General features: G+C 38.0%; 1 protein-coding gene across 6 annotated transcripts in view; it reads left to right on the forward strand.

The window, feature by feature from the left end:
* MEF2A (myocyte enhancer factor 2A) overlaps positions 1-22,511 on the forward strand; it is an 81,500-nt gene that overhangs the window by 21,920 nt on the left and 37,069 nt on the right. For all 6 annotated transcript variants that reach the window (XM_084214088.1, XM_084214092.1, XM_084214087.1 and 3 more), the window contains exons 2-3: positions 12,073-12,270; positions 16,695-16,898. In XM_084214088.1, the coding sequence (XP_084070214.1) occupies positions 12,217-12,270; positions 16,695-16,898 (258 nt within the window). In that variant the 5' untranslated portion in view covers positions 12,073-12,216. The remainder of the gene's footprint in view (positions 1-12,072; positions 12,271-16,694; positions 16,899-22,511) is intronic.

The raw sequence follows: 22,511 nt of genomic DNA on the forward strand, positions 1-22,511 counted from the left end.
TGCACACTTTGAGCTACCAGGGCTACAGGCAGCATCCAGGTTTTATGGTGGAATGCAACTGCTCTTAACCACAATACACCTTCAAGAAGTCATTCACAACTAACTGCTTTGTATTTGCTTTGCAATTCAAATAAGGCTCCTAAGGGCTCTTAGCTAGGATTCTGTCAGGGATGAAGAAGACAGCATGGATGGAAGGGACCCAGCAGTGTGTGGAAATACTGCACTGTTTGTGTATGTTCCAAGCAGGTTTAAATCAGTGATTCCACAATTAAGTGCTGAGATGTCCATTCTGTCTAATAGTGCAAGAGATCATGCAGTCTTCTCCTCTGACATGGTATCTGGTTGATGTTTCTGGCAGTTTCTGTTTTTTCATTTTTAATGTATAACTGGGGCCTGGATGGCCAGCTATGCTTATAGTCGGACTCCTGATGGACCCTGGTTATTGTCAGGTGCAGGCAGTCGTTGCATCAGACACTGCTTGGCCAACGAAGTGGTGAAGATGAAGATGTCTCTCTTCCAGTTTCAAACAGCTCATATTTGCATCTGATGTTTCATGTCAAAGGTAAATGAATATACTTGTTTAAAATAAGAGGTTTTCAGTAAGGGAAGTCTACAATAATCTGAAACTGTCTGAGCTTTTGCTTCAGATTCCTGGCTACTTAATGCAGCTGTGAAAGCAGCCCAGCTGCCTTTCAAATACATTGAGAGCCAACTTCTGTGGCTTTCTTTTCTCAATATTCCTTGCTCTTGTTGGGCTCCTCAGTGAAGTAATACATTACTCATGTAGTAGTTTATCAGAAGGACTTTATATGTTTGTGTGAATCACTGAACTGGTTCTTGTTGAGACCTTGATTAAAGTTTTTCTGGCCCTTCGCTTAAACTTCTGTCAGCTGAATCTGCTAATTCACCTTTTTAGTGGCCCTCTGCATGTAAGATGTTTGTTAGGGTTTGTTGACAGGAAAAGAAATTGAGATATTTTTGAAGTTTTGAGGATTTCTGTTTTTAATACAATAATGGGAACAAATGGATGAGAGTTCTCACTTCTTTTTATAGTCATGGAATATTTCACTCCAGAAGCTGTTGAATCAGATATTTGAATACATGTTGCTATCTAACACTTGCATCGCATAGCTTTGCTGTGAAACAGTAATGTTACTTAGGGTCAAACAACTTAATTTTTCCATTTGCAGCAATTGGCAAGAAAGAGCAAATGCTGAAATCTAATTATTTCACCTGTTTTGCAGGTAATAACAAGTAACAGTTACTGTAGCAGCCTGAATTTCAATTTCTCAACTAAACCATATTAACTAACTGTGTGTGGTAGTTTCTTGCCAAGGACACAATACTTTCAAAGTACCTGAAGAGTCAGTGTTCTATTGTCAGTGTAGTTAAAGTGACATTTTTGCAAGAGAATCCAAGTGGCTGGGTTAATCTTAATGGTATAAGAGTGCCCAGACTACCAGGCATCACCTACCAAAAAGAAAAATGTTTATAAGCAGAATATATTTTGAATAATATTCTTGGTAAAAATGGAGTTTACCACAATAAGTGTAGGTGTTGGGGTATGGATCCTAATGTACTAAACTTCTGGTTTTAATGGCTTGCCCTGTACTTGATCAGGCCAGTCTTAGCTTGTGATTGATTTTAAGAATATGGACATCCAAACGGAGGGCAGTAACACTGTTAGAATGGAGTACTTGTACTTGGATCGATAAAATGTTTTGGGCTGTAAGGAATTTCATTTTAGGCTGCTTTTAAAAGTGACTGCTGACATTGGAGAGGTCATGGGAGTCAGGCAGTTTCTTGCCTGTGGTGCCCAGCAGCATTTTCCTCAGTTCCTTGATGCTGCCTAAGTTCTGCCTGTATGTAATCCTTTTGCAGATTATCACAGCTGAGGTGTAGCTGAGTGGATTCATCTCACTTGTATGTTGTTTTATTATTTGCTGCCTGTCTGCCTTGGATTCTGAAATGTTTAGATTACAAAGAAACTGTCTCCATGCATGTCTGGAGGGGACCTGCTCTGTGATCTCCTGTAGCTCCCCCACCAACGACAATTGTGGTTTATTTTATTTAAATATGATGGGAACTATTTGCTTAAAACAGTGCAGAGATGGGAATAATCCTTTGAAATGTGGTTTTAATATCTTAGAAATACAAAATTTATATAGTATATACTTAATATAGCTGATAAAAATTTTTATTTAGAAGTTTAAACTGGTCGTGTATCTGAATTTTAAAAGCAGAGATTGATTTTTGAACAAAGATTGTGGCAGCCACAGAGTAAGAAACTTGCCACTAATCTTTGTTAGAAACACGTAGGCGTCTTTATGGTTTGCTGAGTGTCTTTCTGAGGCATGCAGGCTGCTTGAAGCATTATGTTGTCGTGTCTGTCTGGTTTATAATTGTTGCACTTCAACAATATGACTGCATGCTGTCATTTAATCAGACATCGAATAAATTATCAAGAAAGCTTTCTGGATAATTGTTCAGTGATTTAAAGCTTCTTATAGATCATTGATGTGTGTTCTCTCTTGTATTTCTTCTTGGGTTTCCTGTCCTATTTCCTTTAAAGTGGGGGGTGCCTGTCACATGAAATCCTCAGGAAGACTGGAAACGTGTAGTTGGTAAGAAAGAGAAATGGTCTGGAGACTGCCTGTCACAGCAGGTAAAAAAAACCCTAGCAAAAAACCAACACAGATGGGAGTTGTGCAAGAAGCTTGGAGCCTGTGGCTTGTGCAGAGCATGAAGAGAAGCTGATCTATAACATCAGGAAGAGGCAGATAACTGAGGATGAGCCAAACCTTGGGAAGATGTTTCCCAAGTACAGAACAGGAGTGTACAGCGCTCTGCGTCACGAAGCCACTGTTGACTGAAGCCAACTTGGAAGCCAGAACCCATCTTGCAAGGGCACAGTGTGCAAGGAAGAATCTTGTTTATAATCCTTCTATTTTCCATTCTCTCATCTACTCACATTTGTCCCTTGCTGAGAACTTCAGTGAGATCTGGCATTGTTAGGTTTGAAGCCTGACTTGAGGAAGCTCTCTGTAGGATATAAGGTATAAGCAAAGCCACAGAATGCTGTGGCTGCCTTCGGATCCCATTACATTCCTGGAGTCAGCTGTAAATGTTTTTGATTGCTGTAATGTTTGTTCAGGAACATGTGTTGAAGTTGCTGTCCTGTGGCTGTTTGTTGTATTACCTCAACAGTTTGTACTTCACAGGCACAGGGGGCAGTTTCCCTCTTCGTAAGAGGTAACAAAGAATTACTAGAAGTTTACTCACTAGTTAGTGTTCACACATCATGGAATTCTAGAACTCTTGCTGCAGATCCAAAAATCAGTTCTCTGTAGTACCAAATTGGTACAGTTTTCTACAATAGGGAAGCGATGTGTTAAATAAGATTACCTCTTAATTTATGTTCTGGTTTTTGTTTTTTTTTTTTTCCCAATAGAAGAAAGTAAAAGGCAGACAGAAATGCCTTTTATTTACACCTTTCCTAGGGAGAAATCTGCCGTGGTTTCTGCTCTTTCCTTGGGAAAACTGTACCAGTTACACACCAGTCACTTTGAATATACTGAGCATAGACACTGCTTTACCTGACTGTAGAATTGCTGCTTTGGCATTTGCTACGAGGAAAGTGCAGCCTGCAGAATTTCAATGCAATTTTAAAGAGAATATTTGAAGGATAAGAGTAATAGATCTCATAACAATGCCCTACAGTATGTGCTGTATTCTGAGTATTTTTTCTGCCTGTCTTAATTTCTATACATTTCAAGTCTTATGTCAGGATGCTGCTTGATTTAGCTCAGTTGGCACCTTGTTTATTTTTGAACTGTGTGTAAAACTAGTGCACTGTATTTGTGCTTTTTGGATGTTGCTTTTGTGTGTTTATTTTTTCTGCAAAATAATCTAGTGTGAGATGTGGTTATGGTAAGTCAGAACTTATATAGATATTTTCTTCTAGCTTTGGTTTATGAATGTTCAGTTCTTTACATGTGGGTTATTGGTTGAGATTCTAAATGGTTGTAAAATAGTGTTCCCCCTCCAAAACATGCACACAAAAAGCTTCAGTACTCCTCAGAAAGGATGATCTACATAAATCATGTTCTCAGAGACAAAAAGAAGACCAGTGCTCTGTGTGGGTAAGGATTTCTATATAGAAATGCCAGGAACCTGAATTTAAGTTTAGTTTGACATATTGTTGCTTATGTTTAAAATGCTCCACCCACAGAATTCAGCCTGGCACGACCGTGTTAAAAAAAAGGAACGGAGGAAACCTTTAAATTAATTATCTACAAAGGGAGGAAAATGATTATTGACCACATAGGCAAAAAAAAAAACCAACAAAGTGTGACACTTATCTAGAATTTCACAGAAGTCTGACCAGGTGAATTTAGGACTTTGCAGCTGAATTCTGTTCCAGGAACTGTGAAACATCTCCTGTCTGTGTACAGTGAGTAGCTCTGGGGATGGCAATGCTCTGTGCTCTGCTGATTGCCGTAGAGATAAACAGAGATGTGACAAGTGGGGCAGAGCCATTGTGAGAACTCAGAGATAATGAGCTACACCTTTGCCAGATGCATGTTGCTATGCAAAATAAGATTATCTGTATTCTCTGATCTATTGATAAAGTTAAATTGAGATGGGAGAAGTAATGAGCCAAGGTAGCAGTAATTAAAGCTTGAGTGTCACTGCTGTAACTGATGAAATATGAAGACTTCTGGAAAGAGATTTCACGACGATAATATTTTTTTCTTAAAGTCATGACTTAACGGTATGTTAAGTGTTATCTAAAGATGCATCAGTGAGCCTGAAGAAGATTAATGAAGTATAAAGATGTTGCAAAACCAGAAAGTTCCATTCTGGTTGGTAAATATATTAATAAGAAACTGAACAGTACTGTGTATTTATTTTATTCTCTAATTGTAAGACGAAGAAAAATCTGAGAATTAATCTTTTAATTGATCACACTATTAGTTGTTTGTCATTTAGTTAATGACCAGTGCTATGTGAAGGTGTCTTGTTCAGCTGACTCTTATCCAGTCATTATTAGGCTGCTTTTAAACCATGAAATTTATTTTCCCTGCTGAGAACAGCAGTAAGGTTTTGGTGATCCCCATCCCAAGACAAATATAAAAATTACATTTCACAGGGTTTTGTCTCCTGTACAAAGGAGTGCTGTTTTGTGGCAGCTTTTTATTGTGGGTCCAGTGGTGTATAATTTAAAGCCATCTCTGGCGGACGTGTCCTTATCAGCATTTTGGGAGCTTCCTCTGGTGGCTCCCTTCGTTTGAGCCTGAGAGGAGTTGTAATAACACAAACGTGGCTCTGTGCCACTTTTTGGCCACATGGTAGTTAAGTTCCACAGCCATTACAAATTCCTGATAAGAATGAAGCAAATGCTTTTGATCTTGAAAAACATTTAATGTGTTTTATATGTATATTTTGCTTCGGGAAAGAAACCTTCCTTCTGTGGCTTATAATGTACAGATGTCTATAGGGTTAAAAGCTGGGTTTGAATGGTTTGAGTTGCACATTGAGCTTGTCATTGTGAAAGCTGTCAAGCATCAGTTTTGCACTAATTAAATATCTGCAAATGCTCTTCTGTTGTGGAGCAATTGTATCCAAACTTAAGTTTAGATTTCTGCATCTGGTTCATTAATTTTCCAAGAGCTGTAAATGGAAAAAAGGGGAGAATTTATCTGGTCAAAAGTTCTAAAATTATGATCAAACTGACAGTTGCTGTAAAAGCTGTGGTTCATTCACTAGGAAATCAGTCCTTTTGGCCTCAGCTTTTACATATTGGGGTTTGTTTTGTTAACAGTGTCCCAAATCATCTTTGTTTGTGGCTATTTTTGTATACTGTGGAAAAGGCACTTCTTTCAACAAATTACATGATAAATTAGGAGCAAGTTTCTTGAGAAACTCTCTGGAGCATGTTTTCCAGACAGCTATTCAGTCATGCAGTTATTTTCTTAATCTGTTTGTAGAAGTCTGGCAGCAGAATTCTTGTGATTACTTAATATTTTATATTCTGCTTGTATCTGAAATTGGATTTTAATCCAGTATTGAAAGTTTAGTTCTCTTTCTGTGGTCTTTCTCCACTGTTAGCTCAGCAGTTTCCAGATCTCATTTTCTAACTATGTTCTAATGTATTTTTGAGAATACAAGGATAAATTAGTTTAGAAAATACCAAAGTTATGGATGGGCATAATAAAATAGAATTTAGAGTTACTTGAAAAGATGTAGTAAATATGTACATAACACGATAATGGCTGCTTTGGTTCCAGGGAGTATAAATTATAAATACTCAGAATAGGATGATAGAGATTTTTTGGACTGAAGAGTAGGCCAAGAAAAAGTGTATAGTTAGAGTATTGAGTATTATTAAATCTTAACCCATTTAATTGAAAGTAAGTAACCAGAGCAGAATTCCTGGCTGTCCCTGATCCTGGGCAAGGCCACATTTGTCACATTGTCTAGGAGCGCCTGTGCTGTCATAGGTGATGCTGATAGTTCTGGAAAACTGGTCCGTCAGGTCAGGAAAATCTAACCTGAAAGTGCATTCTAGGAGTAATAAAACTTGTTTTAAAACAGACATTTGAATCTTAGTTCATTTTTGATACAGTTCAGATTTCTGTAGTTTTGTGTGCAAGAAAATGGAGTTCTTCCACTTCATCTTAGGCAGGACTGAGTGCGTGGAGGAAATGGCAGAAAGGGCCTTTTCCAGCAACAGTCGATTTAAGTAGCACTTGGAAGGTGCAGTTCTTCAGCAGGGATATTTTTTGAAAATAGTTCACAGTCTTTTGTAATTCCTTCAAAACATAATTTGAAAAGCTCGTTTGCTTACAAACTAGGAGCTCAAAAATAGATTTGATTTTAGTGTGGAAGCTGAGGACCATGTTCGGTTGCAAAACTCCACAAATCTTAAAAGTACAATTTGTTTAAATTGTCTTGTACCAGAGATGTGCATTATTCTTCCCAGCTGAAAGAAACAAGTATTTTATGATGCATAAAACTAGAATATCAATAAAGAATTGTTTATGGCTTCCTGTTTTTTACATTGTCCCATTAAAAAAAAAAAGTAATTTTGGCTAAGGGTTATATTATTGTTTTATAACAATGCTTGTGTATCACTTGGTGGCAGAGGACCTTGAAGCTGTGAGGCCACTCTCATTTACTGTGAGGCTCTGCTTGGTTGGAGAAGAATGGCTTCTAAACTCAGGATGGAAAAAGATTTATTTCATAAGATTGTGGTGCAGCAAGTAGGGAGAGATAAATGACAGCATGAACCCTTGTTTTGGAAGGGGGCAGTGTGATTGTTTAACAGTTATATCTCACATTACTTACAGCAATATATGGTGACAGGGCTATAGAAATGTGGCTGGAGGAAACTGCTTTGGAACTGGTTTTGCACACCTCTGCAAAAACCCTAGCAAGGATCTGAGTGTGCTCTCTGTTAAGTGCATACATAAAGGTATGTAAAAATCCCTTTGCTGGGAATTTTAATTTTGAAATTTAGCTTCCAGGTGGTAGCAGTGAGTTTTTGGAGCAGGGCTGGTGGAATGTCTAGAGCACAGAGATGACATCCCATGGACCTCAACATGTGTCAGTGCAGTCATATATGAGTGAACATATTTTGTGTAATTAGTATGGGATTTAGAAAAAAAAAGGTGTTTGCGGTTGTGTACTTACTTCATATGTTTGCATCTCTTTGAAATTCTGAAGAAGAAAATGTTCTTCTTTCTCACTTCTGGACAGTGAAATGGAGTCTGAGAATCATGTTTGGCTGTGTTCCACACAGCCCTTTAACCTTTAGATAAATTACTTTGGTGAAGACATTCTTTGACTCCTTTTTTTCCCCCTAGCTACTTCGACTCAGTGCTGTGGGGCAGGGAGAGAGGACACTGACATTTGTTCATTATTAGTACTGTGGAAAAATGAGATACTCTGTGTTACCTGCCTTGTTGGTGTGCAACAGCCAACATGTGGTGGGGCTCATCTCCGTGCTGCTGTGAATGGGAATTTTTATATTCTGCTGATGTGAGTGTGCAAAATGTCAGAATAGCCAGCAGCTGTGCAGTTCAGCTGTGATCAGTCTGTGCTCACCAGTTCATGCTGAGGGGCCGTATCTACAGAAGTATCTGCACAGGCTCCTTTAAGACTAGAAAAAGACCTATTAATCTTGGTTCAGTAAAAATTACTCTGCTATTTAGTAAGCCATAGCCAAGGCTTGTGTAAGATGCATCTCTGCAGATCTGTGTTTTCATGCAAATGATCTGACGTCAGGACACTCATTCCTTTTTGTGCATTGCAGTAAATGAGCCGTGAGGAGACAGGGACTGTCAGATGTAACCTGTAACCATGGTGGTGAAATGGAAGTTTCAAGAAAACAGAGTCAGAGGGAAATAAAAGGAAATTAAATGGAAGGAGTATCATTCTGACACAGTTTTTCCTAACCTGTTCTGCCAGGAGGCTTCCAGACCTTGTGCAGTTTTGCACAGATATAATGTGTTTCCACTGAACCCTTGAAAGAATCTTTTTAAATAGGTCAAATACAGTTTCTTTGCTTTAAAGTTACATCTCTCTCAACAATCTGTGAAACTGAAAGCAATCTTGACAACAAATTGTGATGAGCTCCTGAAGATGTGCAGTTGTGAGGGTATGTTTCTGCATGTGGTTCTGTTGTCTGTCAGTAGTTAGTGTGCTGTTTTCACGTGTTTTGGGGAAGGGAATAAATCCAGAAAATTTGGAGTCGTTTACTGTGAAAAAAATAGAGAGGCTGTTACTTGGACAAGACAAATATAATTTTTCTTGCCTTTATTGCAAGCTGACATTATTTTCTATGTGAAGCTCATCATAAAGCACGTGGGATTTTTTCCTTCTTTTTCTCTTCTTACTCTAATTATTTTGTTTAATATATATCTGAAGTCCTTCTTTAAAACAAACTTATTTTTGCTTCTGTGTGCCTATGCAAGTAATGTGAAGCAGCTTTAGTTGCTGTGATTGGATTCAGTCACTTAAGGAAGTAGAACTTTACCTTCATCAAGGTTACTTTGTGTTAGTTTCAGATTTAGTCTCAGATGTAAATGTGGGTTGATCTTGATATGTATATCAGCAGGTTCTCCTTTATTTGGAAAAAAGTGTGTTGATAATCTACATGAAATGGCTTTGTGAATTAAGAGCTTCACCTGATGTATGTTTGTAATGCAACTATGATTTAGCAAGATGAAAACTTTGCTAGTTACATTTCTGATGGAACCCTGTGTTGGATTCAGTTTTATATCTTATCTTACATAGTTTTGTTGCTAGTCAGGATAGAAAATAAATCCACAACTGTGACATGATCAAGGATGAGTAAAAGGAAAAGTAATTCTTCTCATTAGAAATGTAAGGTGCCTTTGTCACTGGTAGTAACCTCCCAATGGGATGTTCTGAGCATGCATGGAAAGTGCCTTTTTACTGCACAGTTTTCTCTGATTTTGCAGCTCTGTCAAGGTCCTTTCTGCCCTGAGCTCGAGCCAAACTTCTGTTTCAGTTCTGAGTTTTGCAAATCACCTTGGGTGGGACTTCAGAATGACAGGGATGCTGCATCCTGGAGCTGGGCTGCCTTTGGAAAATGCGATTCCAAGGCGGGTTCTGGTGTCCATAGCAACCTGTGGGAGAGGGAGGAGAGCCCAGACCCAGGCTGGGCACACGTGCAGATAGGAATGGGGAATTTCTAAGTGATACAAGTATTGAAGGTTAAAGAAAGACCTGAGATGAGAGGGAACAATGAACTCTCATAAATGGGGAATAGCTTGAGGTTTTTATGCCTCATAGAGCATAAGCATTGTAAAAGACCTGAAATGACGTCCCAAAGCTGTAACACAGTGTTGGTGAAAATTACGGTTTCCCATTTCCCTTTGTGTGGCAGTGCACAGAGCAGATAACAGTGTTTCCCTGCTACTGTGCCTTCCATTAGCTCATACAGGCCATTTGTGCATCTCTTATTTTGTGTTCTTTAGTACATATATTGCATAATCTCACATCATATTTATCTTCCTCTCACTCCCTCTTCTCCAGAGTTCCTTATTTTATTCACTGCATAGACTTGTTTTTGAATATGTGTCAAGGAGGCAGAAAGACTCCAGAAGTTCTTGATTCAAAACCCACTTAATATGTGGTTTATATTTTTATTATTCTATTCCTGTGTTCTTCCTTGGCCATCCTAATGATATTTGCTAGTAGCCACAGATAAAACACTGCACCAGATGGATCTTTGGCCTCGTGTGGTGGCCATTTCTGTATACTGGTGATGATGGGGGGCAGGGTGCTTTTAAAAGCAGAGTAATTCTGGTAATTCTGTATTCAGAGAACTGTTTCAATAATACATGGGAGGTTTAAAAAATGAAGCCGCATATGAAGGAAAAAACAAATTTTAAGAGCTGGTTAGAGATGCTTTGATTAGGTATGTTCAAGGGATGCAACCAGATTTTTCCAGAACTAAATTTAATGTGTGATCATAGCATGAGCTGAGAAATTTTTTTTAAACAAAAGTGGGATAAATCAATATGCCAACTGTTGTTTCCCTGGAAGATATTCCCTGGGTGCTGTTGGTTGTATAGAGGCTGCTTCATGTGGTCTTCACTGTCTATTAATTACCTTCTTAGCAGCACCTTGGAAGAAATCCTTTTCATGAAGAAAACAAAAGCAATGCAGTGTTGATGGATGTTTTCAAATGCTTTGCTTTATAGACAGTGTTTAGTGCATATCCTTTAGACCAGTGGACATCACACTGTGTGTTGTTTTAATTTCAATTTCATAAAATAGTATTTCTAAATACTCTTGGCTGTTTTGTGATGTTTTTTTAAAGCAGTCCTTTGTTACTGTCAGGTAAATAGAAAATGACATCCCTTCATTTTGTCGTGTTCCTCCACCTCTGTTTTTTTCCTCCCAAGAACATCATGTCTGTTTCCTCGGTGTAAATTGAATGTATTGTGAAGTGTAGCCTGTGACTAATCGCCTCTTGCTGTCTCTGCTCATTAACTGTCTGATGGTGATGTGGTTGCACCACTTTCTACACATGGCCTCAAGGATGTAGCATGGTGACACCCAGATTAAAATATGCAAGGCTTTACTTCAGAAGATATTTTGGGTTGGGAAATTAGAGAGGCTACCAGCTAATATTGGGGCTGGTTTTACCCCTTTGAATGAGTATTAGGTGATAATAAGAGAAATAAGTTGTAACTATTTCATGTTTGTACATTCTAGTACATCCTTCATGTACTAGAAGCCATTTGATTTAATTTTTTCTCCAGTTTTCTTCAACTAATGTTGTCCTACAATTCAAGCAGTATGTCTGGATTATGGCTTAGCAATTTTTTTGCTTTCAAGTTTCCTGCACATTTCTCTTGGTGAACAATAGAACAATGAAATAGGTAGTGGGCTATAAAAGGGTATTGGCAGATGTGGCACTTACAGGTTATTGGAGAGAGAGGAACTGGGTCAGGTCTTCCTTGGTGTCATGGTAACCATGAAATACTTTTGTTGCAAAACTGTTTTCTCTGGTCTCTTTTTAAGTAGAGAGATTCCCTCTTCTCCCTTTGGTTTCCCAATGGAACCCCAAGGACTGGCTCAAAAAAGGAGACGTAATTTGGCTTAGGAACAGAAACTTTATATTGTCATGGCTTTGTTTTTTATTTGAGAAAACAAGCAACACAAAATGTTTCTTTATAAGGTTTTCTAAAATACTGAATGGAGTTTACCAAAACTTGTAAATGTGTGAAACCTCAGATAACTAAAGGCCTAAAGCTTAGAGTGATGAGCACCACCCCTTTGACAATTGTATTTTTGAGGCATTCAGTTGGAAGTGTGTGAAATATTGGTCATTTTAAGTCTGTAGTTTGTATGCAGAATGCAGAAAACCAGTGGGAGTTTAATTAGAAGACAGTGTGTAGTATAATACTTTACTAATGAAAACACTTGATTTCTCACTGAAATTTCACGATGCACATGTTTTTTGGCTCTACGGGTTTTTAGTGATACTTCCTTTTTAGTAATTTCTACATTAATATTTTCAATTTTTTTTAGGTGCTTAGAAGAAGAAGTAGAAACCGTTTCTCAAGCTGAAGATAAAGTAAAAGAAAACTGTATCATGTGTTAGAACACTGAAGAGGGACATTTCTTGGATTAGTTTATTTCTGGATTGCTAAACAAAAGAAAGAAGAGGCGAAAATGGGGAGAAAGAAAATACAGATCACGAGAATAATGGATGAACGGAATAGGCAGGTGAGAAACAAGAAGTCTGCATGAACAGGTCCATCAGTAATCTTAAAAATTAATGGAAAGTTTGAATACATTCATCCTAATTCACTGTTCTAAAGCTGAGCTTTGTCTTCATATATCCACAGATGCCCTTGCCAGAGTATGAATAAGAAACCTCAATGATTTTATGACTGAGGAAAAAATGTTATTTATAAGTAATAACTCTTACTACTTAAAATTTAAAATTGCTGTTCCTATTTAAATGGTACCATAGCAGTAGAGTGGAGGGATGTTTTTAAAGACACATGACTTGATCTGATAACTACTAAGAACACTTAGTACTGGAAGCAGAGAAAGAGTGAGAAATTCAGGAAGGATCTAGTAAAGGTATTTTCTGTAGCACTTTGAGGTAGCTGTGGGCAGTATCCTTAGTCCTTTGGATACAGTAACAAATTCTGTTAACATTCTATTTAAAAGCATCGATTTATATTTCTTGTAAGAGCTGTTTGCTACAACGTCTTTAAAAATTGTCAGAAGGGAAGAGGGCTCAAAATGAATGTTTCAGGGAAAGCTGCTCACTTGGCTGTAGGTGCCCTAACAGAGAGGTGCCCTGTGAACTTGAAAAGCACCAAAGTTGATGACTCTTACAGTAATGTTTCTTCTTAATTTCTGAATTGCTACATGAGATGCAAAATAAAATTTTAATTGGATACTGAAATATATAGTGGGATAACTGGAAGCTGTCAATTTTAAGGCAAATTATTACAGGAATAACTTAAGATCTTTAAGAGCAGTGCTGGTGGCTGAGGCCAAAGGTGCCGCTGGGCCAACGTCTTTTGTCCAACAATGGTCATGAGCAAATACGTGTGGGCTGGAGATGCACATGTACCCGACCCTGTAATCCTCTTCCAGCTTTTAACTATTCTTAGCTCAGGGATTTCCTGAGCTGGATGTGGTTTCCGTATATTTAGTAACCATTAATGGGTTTTTTTGTTTGTTTTCCCCACCCCCCACCAGGGAAGTTGTTCAGTTATCCTTTGAGCCCTTATAATGTTGCAGCATTTACAACATCTTTTGCCTAGAATCTCCAGGTCTATTGCCTGTTGTTTCAAGAAACACTGTTTTATTTGCCCTTTGTCATGCTTCTGCCAATTATTTAGCCCTTGTATGGAAGAGCCAACAGTGACTCCCTATCTAGAGTCTCTCCATGCTTGCTTATTTTCTTTTAAAGTAAGTTTTTTCAGGCTATAGCTGCCTAATTGTTTTAATGCAGAATTTGTTTCACACTTCTTGCTCCTATTTCCTGAAAGCTTCTGGAGTATTGCTCCAATACTTTTGATGGCCAAGGGACCCAGAATTAAGAGTGCAGGCAAAATATGGACTTGTATAGTGGTGTGCTTCTGTTTTGTTCTGTTCCCTTCCTGCTGCTTGATTTCCTTTTTTAACTTCTGAGCAGCAGCTTGACGTTAGGGTACAGTCAGAATTCCATGGGACTCTCTTGCTGCTGACACATCAGCTCAGAGCCCATTGTTTTGTTGGTGAGATCAAGACTGTTTTTCTCCCTGTATCACTTTAAAGCAATGTAAACTCTGAGAAGTCTATATATAGCAAGAAAAGTATTATTGGAGTTTGGGAGAAAGCCAAGTATTGTGTTTGAACAGCTTTAATCACCCAGTGACTTTATGTTTGATGTAGATAAATGTCTTAAGTACACGTAGTAAAAGTAGATGAATTAATGACTTCAGTTCTTTTCAGATCTTGCTCTACAACTTAAAGCACATGGAAGAGATGGAAATTGATCCCACTTATTCCTTTTTTTAAATTAATCTGGATTAGGTTGGGCAGCCTTGGTTTTGTTCTGCTTGAGGAACAAATAGTGTTACACTTCTACCCTGAGTTTGGTGAGGGTTTTTTTTGTTTTTTCCAGGAGAAATTGTTTTTTTATTTTGAATCCCCATCCCATTGTTCAGATTGAAACAATGGAGAGGAAGAGAATAAGTGCATTTGTATAAAATTTTAGACCACTTACACCATTGCTGTGACTGAAGCAAAGTAGGGAGATTAAATTCTAGTTTTGTTTCTGGCAGGTTTTTGGCTAGCACCCTTTTGGGCTACTTAGTGGTGAGAAAGAAGATTTAAGCTCTAACTTAAAAGTAGAGTTAGGCTTGCTTTATCCTTTTTCTCTGGAAACTCTGATGAAAACACCCTGCATCTTGTTTTTATAAGGTTTTAGAGAGATTAAATAGTTTTTGTTAGTGGAATCTTGCTTTATATATGTAGAGGTATCGATGGCCTTTATCCCCACTAGTGTCCTGTGGTTTTGGTAGCCAGGATATGGAATTTCAACATATTAGAATGCCCTGATGCACTGGGCATTTGTAAGGTATTTACTTAGAGATTTTTTTTTCATTGATCCAGATAAGGAGGGCATTGAAGGTTTGTTCTGAACTGAAAGTGCAGTTCAGTTGTGTCCTGTCAGTTTTTCTGTGGCATGTATAGCTGGTGAGTAGGTCACTCATGGATGTGCCTATGATGTCCTGGTTGGGTGTTCAGTTTGATGTTTAGATTTTCTTTGTTTGCAAATATAAGTAGAATGGGACAGAGCTTTGCCTGCAAAGCAAGTTCATATAACTTGTGTGGGAAGAAAAACTACTGTTTTGTCAGAAGCATCTTATTTCTGATGGGATTGTATGTGAGCTCAAAACAGAATATATAGACCATTCCTCAGGGGGATTATGATTGTCATGAGACTGGCATTGTATTATTAATTAAGCAGCTTTATCTTCTTGAATGAGCTGTAGGACATTTATCTTCATTAAGCTGAAGAGAATCCAGCACAGTAAATTAGATATCAGAGGAGCTCAATCTTGCTGTCTTTGCTGTCTCCTCCTCACCCATTTTTTTGCTAAGCGATATTAAAATAGTGCTGGGGATATTATTTACCTGCAATAAAGAGACATATTTTTTGAGTTTGATGTGGTCCTAAATGGAATGGGAAAAAAAAGATAAATTTAGAGAATTAAGACTGCATTTGGGTTCTGAAATGAAAACTGAGTTTAAAACGATCTGTGTGCATTGAAGTAAGGCTCAGGGTGCTGTGGTAGAGGGGTTTGTGCTAAGCACTGTCCAAGCACCAAGCGAGGAATTGATGCCAGCTGAGAGTCTCACAAGTGAAGCGGCCTTACAAGATGTGAGAAAGATAAAATTCCAGTAAAGAAATGGAGAGCTCTTGTCCAGGATCCTACTGGCCCTCAGTGGCAGTAAGCCTTCATTCTTTTCCCTGAGTACTTCTCCAGGTGACACAGCACTTACACATTTTGTTTATAATGCCTTTTTCCTGACAAACACTAAGCAGTAATACCTCTCCATACCTGCTCCTACTCAGGTAATAACCTTTTAGGTGTCAGAAGAACAACAGCTGTGTATCCTCTGAGACTGTTAACATGGTGGGAAGAATAGAATATACTTTGTGTTATTAATGGTATTAAAAAAGTAATCTGTGTGAGATAATGAGGAGAAAAAAGCCTTCAGGTATGTATATACAGAAGAATTTTCCCATCCATTTTCCCAAAGACTCGCTGTACAGCTTGGTAATTAAACTACAGACACCCAGAAAACAGGTTTGATTGTTTCTTATGTCTTACTTCATTCCTCTCTTGCAAAAGCTCGCTGACTGTTGTCTGTGGGACATGGGGCGTGTGGATCACTCACCTGTCACAGAGGCTCGTGCTTGGAATTGTAATAGGGGGTGTCAAATGCATTGACACTTTTATATCCCTTTTAGCTGCTGTCTTATGAAAGGAATGATTTTTTTTAACTTTTTTTTTATATTAACTGATGATAACTTCCATAACTGTTTCCTCCTTCCCTGATGGGCAGCTGCTCCTGTGTGATGGTCTGTAATGGCCGTTCTAACTGGACAGAACAGTTGTTTCCTGATGTTTCCAAGTGGCAGAAAACAAGTCAAATTATAAGTTAATCTGATTAGATGACTTAATAGCAATATTTCTTAGCCCTACATAATTAGAAATCATAGTGCATAGTAAGTGTTACTTCCATTGATTGTTCTGTTTTCTTTGATTTTATTATAATTAAGGTTGAGTACCACAGAAGAAAATATTGTCATACCTGGGAAGTCAGTCTGTACAGAGGAAATAAAGCTAAATTATCCTATTCTAACTAAAACTCTAACTATAATTGAACTCTTCTTGGTAGTTATCTACCAGTGGAAGAGTTGGGGGTGTTTTGTAGTTGTTTAACTTAGTCTAATAGAGAACATTGGGTCCTAAAATGGCCCCAGATATTATAGGCAGTTCTTGTGTTAAGCTGCATATTACAGTAGGAGTAAATAGTGTAGGCTCAGTCAGTGTATACCTTGATTATTTTCCTTCAAAACCTTGTCATGTGTTTTAAAAAAAATAAATCAATCATTATTCTTTCTTCTCTAGGTCACCTTTACAAAGAGGAAGTTTGGATTAATGAAGAAGGCCTATGAGTTGAGTGTGCTCTGTGACTGTGAAATAGCACTCATCATTTTTAACAGCTCTAACAAACTCTTTCAGTATGCCAGCACTGACATGGACAAAGTTCTACTAAAATACACAGAATACAACGAGCCCCATGAAAGCAGAACCAACTCAGATATCGTTGAGGTAACAATTTGAGAAGACACATCAGTCTTCTTATCTCCTTAATAATTAAAACATAGAGCAACATAGAGCATTTTAAGATATTTTAATCAAATGCTTTAAAGTTATTTAATACCATGTTATAAAATGTAAGCTACTGCTTTTAGTCTGGTTTCTCTAAGGCAATAACTTGTCTTTACAGCCATGTTGTTTTCCCATCTGCCCTCCACCCCCTGCCAGTTTCTGGGAAACATGTTTGATTTCAATCACATTTGGCAATGGAAATAGAGGTGTGAAAAATGGTGTTTTTCTGGGGAAGGAGGGAGAGAAAGGTTCAAAGTTTTAATGGGGAGAAAAAATTGACTGAGTGGGAGAGAAAGGTCAGAAGAGTGCCCTCAGCCTAACAGACAATTATAGTTGGCCCTTTTTCTCCTCTGAAGTAGTAGCCACTTTATTAGTCATATCTTGAGCATGGATCAAATCAGCCACCACCTCTGCTGCCTCTTGTTTAGCAAAAAAAAAAAAAAAAAAGCCAAAAAAAGCCAATCTGTAGAATAAACGAACTTAATTAAATTTGTTGTCCAGTGACTGTCAATTAAAATAGCAGCAGAATGACTGCAGTTTCTGCAGTAATAGAATAACATGAATATATTTACTCCAAGGTATTGGTTTCATCTACTTTTATAATGCTTGAGCTTTAAATAGAAACTCTTTTCAGTACATAATTTCTAAATTAGGTGCAGTAGAATTCAAGGATTTTCTTGGCAATTGGAGCCTTGATGTACTGTAACTGCATTTCAGAGCATGTCTCCAGTAGTCCTGTAAATAGACCAAAACAGGTGGCTGACTTAAGGGTTTAATTTAAATTCTGAAGTTGTCTTCTGAACAAATGCCTTGCTTTTTAGGAATGATTTCAGAATAATGATTAGCCTTGAATAGCTGAAGAGTCTATTGCCAAGGGGATCAGAGTACAGGGGTGGTACTAGCTGATCTTGTACATGAGTGTGCAAGCAAAAAATCAGATTGACAAAGCTGAGATACAGACAAATGCTTTATATTTCTTTCTGAGAAGATTCTCTGCTAATTTGTCAACTGTCTTTTATGATCAGGAAAAAGCCCTCCCCAACTTCTGTCTTCAGCATTGAGTTCTCAAGAGAGGGATAATACAAGCCATGAAGAGTTGAAGGCTTAGTCACTGGATTAGCATAAATAAGGGATAGCCACTGGAGAGGAAGGGAAAACCTAATTCCTGCAGAATGAGCTTTTGATGGTGACAGACATGAGTTTGAGACAGGGATGCAAGTTCAGCTGGGTTTTGTTCTGCATGCAGGGCCTCTCTGTGTTGTGACTCATGGTAATGGTGCTTCTTCACATCACGAGGACTGAGGACCTCTTCCAGAATAATTCTTTGCAAGGCTGCTTTTTTGGGTTCCTCTTGTTGGTGGGTTTTTTTTACCAGGGTCAAGTGTTTGACCCCTGACCAGTACATTAAAAGTGCATTTAGCACCCAAGGGCAGATGTGCTCTGGGGGAATATGCAAGGACTCATCTGCAGATTCTTTCTAATTTTCTTCTCTGGGTTTAATGTTTTATGATAGTGTGGAATTCAGGACTTTATTCCCATTTTTCAAATACAGTATAATTTAGAAATGCAGCCTCCTATCTCTTGACATTAGTCCTATGTGCTCTTTAGCCTGGTAGTGAAATATTTCTGGGTTTTTTCTTTCTGGATTGATGGGTGCTTGGCGTGTGATAGATGTTTAGTGACATCACCAGCATTTTGGAAACATGCTGAAAGAACAATGTAAAATGGCTTCTCTTTTTTTGTCATGACATTGAAATTCTATTTTAACAAACGAAAATTACTGCAGCAAAGCACCTAAAATCTGTCAAATTCATACTAAACTGAATTATAAAAAGTAATTCCATTGTATGGAGTTAAAGCTAATGTATAGATGTTTAGTAAACACTTACCCCCTTGAATGTGACAAATGGCATTTATTGGGACATTGGTCCACCGTGGAGCTTTTCTGGAGCCACTGTGGTCCCGATGTGCATGACAGGAGGGTGAGTTTTCCTGGGTTAGAAGGAATGTAATTCCACACAGCTCAGAAGCTGGGTAAGGGAGGAAACAAATCTGCTGCTACTTATTTCCAGTACTGGGTAGATAGCAATGTTGTAAATGATTAAGTGAAATCGATGAGACATCTTCCCCTTGTAGTTGTCTCCTGCTCAGTTTTGGCATAGGAATTGCTTTCATATGCCCAGAGCTTGGTGTCTTCTGTTGCTGCTGGAATGTTTGTGAAAACATAGTGGGAGGGAGAGCACTGGCATCTTAAATGAATATTAGAAATTTTTTTTGATTCAAGCAGTTATGTCTTTCGCTGAACATGTTTTTGTAGATGGGAATGATCTGTTGCTGTCCTATACTTGCTCTTTCATGAGGTTACTGGAGTGTAAGGTAGTGCTCTTGCACAGCACAGGTGTACCATATAGAGGTATTGAAAAGAGTGAAATTTTTATTCAGTGTGTGCTTTGAGTTCTTGAAATACTGGGATCCTGTATTTGGTTTTACAAACCCATAATGGCACAGTTGCAGATTGTTACACTGAAGTGCTGTCTGTGATTTGAAGGACTTGCTGTAGGTGTTAAAGCATTTGATGCTTTAATGTTCATGGACTTTTTTTTCTGTAACAGATTATTCTTGACAGGTAATTATTTTTCCTGAAGAAAGAAGTATTTCTGCCGAGTAAAATAGGTAGAATTTCAGGTTTTATCAGGATTCTGTATCCATATGGTCAACAAAATGTTTTAATGTATAAAAGACAATTTGAGACCTTGAGCATTCATTGTTTTTAAATCCAGAGAAAAAGAGGGAGATGAACAGGCACGGTATATTTTCTTTAGTGCAGGATATTAAGATTTTTGCTGGTTATTTACAATAAGATATCACTTCCATTTTGGGTCCTTCTGCCCCTCAGTAAGGCCTCAGAAAGCAGCAGTTGCACAGTTGTTCCCTCTCTCCCAGCCTCAGTTCTGGGAGTCAGGGGCTGAAGATGGCTCCTCCTGCCTTTTTAGCTCAGCTTTTTATCTTTTTTCCATATTTTCATTTTCCTTGACTGATACAGTAAACCAGGGTTTATTTCACCTACACTTGGCCATGGTGGGTTTTGCTTGTTCCTCATCTCACCTCATCAGACTGAGGTGATTTGATTTTTAGGAGCCTGTGTAAAATGTGACCTACTTTCCCAGTTGGCATCTGTGCCCAGGAGAATTCCGGGTGGGTGTCAGTTAATGAGCCTCTCCTGTGCTCTGTAGCTTAATGCTGTTTTCAGTGTAGAGTAATGTGCTGAATAAGGCTTAGGTTATACCCCAGATATTGACAGCTGTCCTTGAAATAGGTAATGATCTCTAATAAAAATTATAACTAGAAAGTACAAAAAAATCTCTCTTAAACTATGGCATGTAATTATTGCAATCATACTCATTCTTGTGGAAGGACTGCTCTGGTGTAAATTCCAGCAAATGATTTGGATGTTTGTATTAAATATCTGACCATGGGAATAGGTGACTGTAATGGGGAGTAACATCTGTGGTGGTTTGGTGTGAGAGTGATTTTGTTATAGTTCAGACAAAGCAGGTAAATGACCCTGCTGCTGCTTTCAGCAGGGTGAACAGGCCAGTTTAATCTTCTGCTGTAATCAGCTGTTTTCCTGCATTAAAATACATTTCATCTCTGCCTTTTCACCAAATGTTAATGGAGCTGTTAGAGGAGCAGTGCATGTTCTGTAGTCGGGAACATCTCTGGGATCAGAGATGGGATTGTTGGCTCCTGGCTCCGAGCGAGCACGGAGAGCTCAGCTGCACGTGGAGAGCCTGCAGCAGGAAGAAGCAGATGCATCTCCCCAGCCAGATGGAGCATATGCCAAGAGACAAGTGTAACAGTGTGGGGAGCATAAACAGAAAAGTTGGTGTTGAAACACTGTGTTTATAAACCAAAAGCTCTCTGGTTTTGTTTTTCATCCAGCTTTCTCCACCTCCCAGCATTGCTTCTTTTCCAGGCTGGGAATAACCAATGTGTATTTTGAACTGTTGTTGGTGCGTAGTAGTTTGTTTTGGTAGCACTTGAATTGGTTCATTGCTTCCTTTTTTTTAAATTTGGGTTGACTTCATATGAAAATGAAGATCTGGGAATTGTATCTAAATATATACTTGGATGCACACATACAAAATTAGATGAGAATGACCTTCAGTTAATTGATCTTGTTTCCTTCCTTGGTGGATACCTGGTGTATCCAATCTAGATAAGGATTTGCAAAGCAATTTGGGCTTCCGTATTTTGCTATTCAAAGCTAAAAAGTAAGATGGTGAAAACTGGGCCAAATTCTTAAAAAATAATTATTTCTTTGAAATGTTTTAAGCTACACCGTAAGTTTTTAAATTTATTTTTAAGAAGAAAGTGCCCCACAACCAAGAAAATGAAAACTGATGCTGAACGTATGTGACTAAAATCTCCAAATCTCCGTGAAATGTCAGCACAGCTTTACAGAACTGTGAGGTGGCACCAGGAATGCTGATGGTTAAACACACACTGGAGATTGGAGGGAGGCTGGCACTGTGATGTGTTAACATTGTTTTGCATTCCTGCGTATTTGGTAGATGGAGAACTGCCAGAAGTGAGCAAAACCTGGGGGGAATAAAGAAAGAAAAAAGCTTTGGGCTGATAGAAGAACATGTATTGGTGTAGTATTATGTATTTTTGTAGTTCAAACCACTTGATTTGGTCTCCAAACACTGTGGGAATAAGTGGTGCACATTTAAAAGAAGGAAGAAGCTTAAAAATTATTTCAGTGAAGGAAGGAAAAGACTTGGTAATCTGCCCATGATGCTGAGAAAATGTAGGCATTATTGGGCTTGATTTGCTAAATGATTATGTAAATGTAATTATACTGCATATAACATTTCAAATAATTTGAGATGGCACACAAATACCTTTGAGACATTTTAAGGAGGTGGTTGAGGAGGATTTATGTATGGTTAAGGACTAAAATTTTCTTTTAGCTTACCTTAAAAAGAGGGAAAGTGCTTGAGAACTGAAGTGGTCTGGAATGAGTCATCAAAAGCTTTTATATATATGTATGTATACATACGTATATATACACACACTCATGTATATTCTTATGTGTATAGTGATTTGAATTTTATTTTTTTCTAGTAGAAGTGTTTGCTATAAACCTGACTTATAAAAACAGGTTCTGCCTAGGGATTTTAGTTCCCACTCATGGTTTAGGAAAAAACAACTACCTCGAAAAATTTAAAATGTGGTCAAGGTGGCAAATATTTATTTTCAGTTTTGTGACAGAAGACAACTGTGCATTTTGTGCTGAACAGAACAATTGCCCCTCCTGATGGTGTCTTTGTCTCTCATTTCTCTCCCCTCCTCTTTCTTTTTAGTTTGTGAAATTAAATTCAACACTTAATTCCTACTGTATTTTTTTTTGAGTTGTTTACTGTTATTGATTTTTCCATATCTTGCATTTGGTAATACTGTTTTACTCAACAGTATTATTTTAATTCTTTGGCTATGCTGAAATTGCTTTGGACATACACACGATTAACATACTTCTTTCTTTATTTA

This window comes from Fringilla coelebs (assembly GCF_963513975.1).
Source record: "Fringilla coelebs genome assembly, chromosome: 12".
Lineage (NCBI taxonomy): Eukaryota > Metazoa > Chordata > Aves > Passeriformes > Fringillidae > Fringilla > Fringilla coelebs.